At 40.3% G+C, this 6,039-nt stretch overlaps 1 protein-coding gene across 1 annotated transcript; it reads right to left on the reverse strand.

The window, feature by feature from the left end:
• Positions 1-5,031: 5,031 nt before the first annotated feature.
• LOC140738923 (hydroxycarboxylic acid receptor 2-like) lies at positions 5,032-6,039 on the reverse strand. The gene has a single exon (XM_073066938.1). It carries the CDS (start codon positions 6,037-6,039, stop codon positions 5,032-5,034), a length of 1,008 nt encoding a protein of 335 aa, XP_072923039.1.

Below are 6,039 nucleotides of genomic sequence, written 5' to 3' on the forward strand. Positions count from 1 at the left end.
CTCTTTAACCATATTAGGAGCAATTCCTCATTCCATTTCTGCACTCAGACTGACTCCCTCCCTTCCCATCCAGGGAATGTGGTGTTAAACTAAAAGCAATCCCAAATGGTCAGAGTGGAAGTGTGCCCTTATGTTCTCAGTAAGCCCCCGATTTCAGGTGCCCTGTTAGCTGTCAGATCCAGAATGAGCGTTGGCATCATTCACGTTCCAACTCACGAATAATAGCCTAGAAACAGCTACTGCACATACGTTAAGGATTTGATCACAGGTTACAATGCACTCAGTGGCCACTTTATTAGGTAAACCCTCGACCTAATAAAGAGGCGACTGACTGTATGCTCATAGTCCTCTGCAGCTATCGCCAATCTATTTCAAGGCTTAGCATTCAGAGATACTCACTTGCTCAACGCTGTTGTAACACATGGTTATTGGAGTTCCTGTCAGCAAGAACCCATTTGGCCATTCCCCTCTGACCTCTCTCATTAACAAAACGTTTTCACAAACAGAACAGCTTCTCACTGGATGTTTTTTGGTTTCTTGGTCCATTCTCTAGACTGTTGTGAGTGAAAGTCCCAAAGACCGGCAGTTCCTGATATACTCAGTCCACCCCATCTGGCACCAACAATCATTCTATGGTCAAAGTCATTTAGATCACATTTCTTCCACACTCTAATGTTTGGTTCAAACAACAGTTGCATTGAGTTTCTGCAACGTGAACCACCAAGTTCAACAACAGTTGCTACCCCCCCAACCATCAAGCTATAGAACAAAACGACACTCATTCTCTTTCTGCTGTTCCCAAAACCAATGATCACACTTTAAGCAAACTTTACCTTGTTACTTCATGTTCACCTTATTTATTGCTATTTATTTATATTTGCATTTGCACAATGGTTCCCATGCTGAACTTCTCTATGATTTTAGATGAAATTATAATACCTACAAAGTGTTGTTTTTCTGATTAGACTGAGAATGATTGTGGTAAAATTACTGGTGGGCTAAGAGCAAAATTGACAGCCTCACTAGAGACCCATCCCTGGGCTGATTTCTCCATTGTCCAAAGCACAACAGGAGCACAGTCACAACATTTCAGAGACAAGTAAACTTATTCAAAAAGATCATATATGACGTTCTGCATACAGCAAAATTCAAAACATTGATAAGTTGCATTTAAAGTTTGTTCACTTTGCTCCCAGAAAGCATAAGATTCAATGCAATACATGCAGAAAGGCCATATTACAACAGTCATGGGGGAATTCAATATGCAGCTAGATTGGGAAAATCAAGTTGGTGCTGGATTACTGGAGAGGGGTATTTCCAGAGTGCCTATGAAGAGGGCTTTCTAGAGCAGCTGCTGGTTGAACCCACTAGAAGGCCAGCTATTCTGGATTGGGTGTTGTGCAATAAACCAGAATTGATTAGAGACCTTAAGGTAAAAGAAACCTCTGGGGAAAGTGATCATAATTTGATTGAATTCACCCTCAAATCTGAGAAGGAGAAGCTAAAGTCAAATGTATCAGTATTACAGTGGAGTAAAGGGAATTACAGAAGCATGAGAAAGGAGTTGGCCAGAATTGATCGGAAAAGAACACTGGCAGGGCTGACAGTAGAGCAGCAATGGCTGGAATTTCTGAAAGCTATTCAGAAAACTGAGGATATATACATCCCAGAGAGGATGAAGCACTTTAAAGGAAAGATAACAAACCATGGCTAACTAGAGAAGTCAAAGCCAACATAAAAGCCAAAGAGACAGCATACAATAGAGTGAAAATTAGTGGGAAGTTAGAGGGTTGGGGAGCTTTTAAAAAGCAACAGAAGGCAATAAGAATATCACTAGGAAGGTCAGGATGCAAAACAGAAGTAAGCTAAGCAATAATACTAAAGAGTTTAATACCATCAGTTTCATCAGATACATAAAGTGTAAAAGAGAGGTGAGAGTGGATATTGGATCATTGCAAAATCACGCTGGGATGGTAGTAATGGGGGGCTATGAAATAGCAAAGAAACAGAGCAATCATTTGGCATCCATTTTCACTGTGGAAGACACTAGCAGGAAGGTGGAGGCTCCATGACAGGGGCCATGAAGTGTGTGAAGCTGCCATGACTAGAGAGAAGACTCTTGGAAAGCTGGAAGGTCTGAAGGTAGATAAGTCACCTAGACCAGATAGTGAATGCTCCAGAGTTCTGAAGAGATTGTGGAGGTATTAGGCATGATCTTTCAAGAATCACTGGATTCTGGAATGGTTCCGGAAGATGGGAAAATTGCCAATGTCACTCCACTCTTCAAGAAAGGAGAGAGAAAGGAAAAGGGAACTGTAGGCCAGTTCATCTCACCTGGGTGTTGGGAAGATGTCAGAGTTGATTATTAAGGATGAGGTCTCAGGGTACTGGTAAATTGGTCCAGCAGATGCCCTCAGTGAAATGAGCAGAATATTCTTCAAATCCATCTAATTAAATATATTTAATTGCAGTTCCATGCACTTTACTCACAGAGTACAGAGAGATAAACACATTCCTAGAGTAGATTTCGTGTTACCACAAATATCTGCAGAATGGAAGTTAAAAGTCAGTTCTGCTCTCCTTCATGCAGCCTGGCCACGATTCCCCAAGCTTCTGGGAGGAGAGGCAGCAGCAGTCTCTCAGGCCACACTCCATCGTGATGTTTATAATGTGGTGAGGCAGTTCAGTGCATATTAAAATCATTCACTGCTGTACAGCTGCCCTACTCATAGTTCTCAATAACTAGCGTACCTCTGTATACGAGCATGATGCAGTTAAATCACAAGCATATATCTGAGCACACACGACCGTGCATCACAACGTTCTTCCACATTCTAGCCTCCCCAATTCAACTATCTGCATGTCTGCAATCGTGCACGTAGTCATAGACGTACTGAAGCTCAGGCAGGCCTATGTGAAATAATGGGAAAAAGAACGCTGGAAATATATTAATTGGGTTCTGTGGGTGTGTGGGGAGGGCTTGGCGGCAGGATCTGGAAAGCACCTGTTATCCCAGTATCCCACACGCCCTTGTTTGTAAAGACATTCTTCACAAGGGATGTTCGGTGTTCATTCCTTTCAACACTGCCATCTTGTGTTGGAGTTCTTAGCTGCAAACAATGATCCACAACAGTCATTTCCAGAGCAAGTAAATCGCTGTTGGTTGACATTCCTAGATGGAGCCGACCAGGTTAGCTAAATTATTTTAACATTAGTATAGCAGAGAGGATCTTACAACCCTCTGGTAACTTCACTGACACCCATAAGACATAGGAGCAGAATTGTGCCATTCAGCCCATCGATTCTGCCCCATCATTCCATCATGATTGATTTATTATTCTTCTCAATCCCGTTCTCCTGCCTCATCCCCATACCTTTCATGCCCTGATTAATCAAGAACCCATCAACCTCCACTTTAAATATACCCAATGATTTCACCGCCACAGTCATCCGTGGCAAAGAATTCCACAGATTCACCACCCTCTGGTTAAAGAAGTGCATAGTCATCTCTGTTGCAAATGCTGATCATCCTTGGGAAAGAGAACTTAACCTTACTATCCCTATTGAGAATTGGGATTAAATTCTTCAATTAGTCAATTTATCATCTATATGTGCTAAACATTCATTAATACAGTTTAAAGTTGAGCACAGGGCTCATATGTCCAAGGATAAATTGGCTCGTTTTTATTCCTGTATAAATCCTATATGTGACAGACGTCATTCTGAGATGGCGTCTTTAACTCATATGTTTTGGTCAGGTCCACTTTTGAAAAAATATTGGAAAGACATTTTTGATATTATTTCCAAGGTATTGAACATTGATTTACAACCTCATCCTATTACTGCAATTTTTGGTTTACCAATGATGGACTCAATCCATTTATCTTCTTCTGCTTGTCGAATGATTGCATTTCTTACATTAATGGCTAGAAGATCTATTTTGTTGAATTGAAAATAAATTAATCCCCCTACCATATTTCATTGGCTTTCTCAAATTATGTTATGTCTGAATTTGGAGAAAATTAGAAGTGTTGTATTTGACCCTTCTATTAAATTTGAAAAGACATGGAGACCATTTATTCAATATTTTCATATGATGTAATTTGATCCTGTTCCAAACCTATTCGTTTATCCGGCTTTGATTATACATATCATGAGGATCGGAGTTGGCGACACTGATGATTTTGTATTTTTTTATTATAGATACTATAAACAGCCCATTATTCATTATATTTTTTATTGTTTTCTTCCTTTTTTTCTCTTTATTAGTTATTAGGTTGTTAGATTAGTTTTCCTTAGGGTTAAATGATTTTTTTCTTTTTCTCTTTTCTGTTTTTTTTTACATATATATGATATACCTAGTTTTGCTTTGTTTATATGATATTTGTATTATTCATGATTTGGGAAGACTTAACTATATTGTAACTATTGCTTGTGTATCCTTTCATGTTCAGTTTAAACTTGTAAGTTTGTAATCCCACTATCTATGTATTAATCTTATCATATTGATATTATTAATAATAATAATAATAAAAAGATTGAAAAAGAAAGAAAAGATTACTGAAGATACTGATGGGCAGTCAGTCAACCTGAGATTGGTCCACTATAACGGGTAAAAGCTAGCTACAATAGAGACACGCAGGTTGAATTCATCTGAGGAAGAAGTTGCTTCTATGGAAAGAGGAAATCCTAAATACCCATACATAACATAGAACCCTTCCCTTAAAACCAGGATTTCCGACCTGTGGTCCACCGACCCCTCAGATAATTGTAAGGCCCCAAGGCATAAAAAAAATTGGGGAAACTGCTTTAAAGAAAGGAAGAATTTCTTAACGAACAAGCTCTGAAATAAACTTAGTTTTGTAGATACGATGCAATCTCTTCTCTACATAAAGGGAAGTGTATTACGGAACTTGTTCGTTCAGATCAACTTATCCCTCACAAAAATTTTACCATTTGATCTTTTTCTGCTTTCGGGCGCATTAATCAGCTTTGCTTTGAGGGCATCTAGTTCACGCGGACCCTGAGCGATCAGAAAGCTGTTACAGAGCTCGTTTGCTGACCCACAGTCTGCTCCTCCTTGGATGTTCCGGGTTCAGTGGCTGATCTGGAAGAGCTTAAATTAAGATCATGTAGAGCCTTCTCTAAAGCATGTTGAAACTGCGAAGTAGAAAAATAGTAAATAATGGGATCGACCACACTGTTCAGATACGTTATAAACAGCGTATTGTAAAAGATATTCACTGCTGTGTGATACGACTTGCAGTCGAAGGGTCTTCTTAGTTCAGTGACCAAAACCGCGACCACAGCAACACTGGTGGGCAAGAAGCAAATGACAAAAACTGCAGCCACGGCTGTCACAAGTTTCACAGTTCGCTTATATTTACCCCGCATTCCAGTTTCCATCTGGCGTAACTTCCAGATGATGGAGGACGTAGAGAAGAGGATAACTGAAACTGGCAAAAGAAACTGAAAGAATATAAAAATAAAGTCAGTCCAAACTGCTGTGGGACTCAGAGCCTTGTTGATGCTGAAAGGCTCACAGTTTGTCACGTTGTGTTGTTTGAAGTCATGTTTGTCTATCAGCAAGTGCAAACAAATAGCCACCGCTACAATCCACAGACCGCCTGCTATCATCACCGCACACCTTGTAGGGATCTTGTTTACCTTGTGGTGTGGATGAACCACCTTAAAGTAACGATCGATTGCAATAACCATGAGGAAAAAGACGCTGCCAATCCGGTTCAGGGAAATCATGAAAACGTTCAGTCGACACAGTCCTTCACCAAAAATCCAGTCCTTCCCTCGGAGAAAATAATCAGCTCGGAAGGGTAGACAGCACATTAACAGAGTGTCCGCAATCATCAGATTCACTGAATACACAATACTTGGTTTCCGGGACTTCACATGAGCACAAAAGATCCACAAAGCAACCGTATTTCCAACAATCCCGAGGATGAATGTGACGATAATTACGGGCGGGTTGTAGGACGAGTTAACATCTTCACCAGGAGCACATTCCGGGGTCGAGTTCGCCAT

Source organism: Hemitrygon akajei, chromosome 14, assembly GCF_048418815.1.
Source record: "Hemitrygon akajei chromosome 14, sHemAka1.3, whole genome shotgun sequence".
In the NCBI taxonomy this organism is placed as follows: domain Eukaryota; kingdom Metazoa; phylum Chordata; class Chondrichthyes; order Myliobatiformes; family Dasyatidae; genus Hemitrygon; species Hemitrygon akajei.

Excerpts from the sequence above, each read along its gene's own strand:
- LOC140738923 (XM_073066938.1), bottom strand. The coding sequence starts at position 6,039 with ATGGCGAACTCGACCCCGGAATGTGCTCCTGGTGAAGATGTTAACTCG.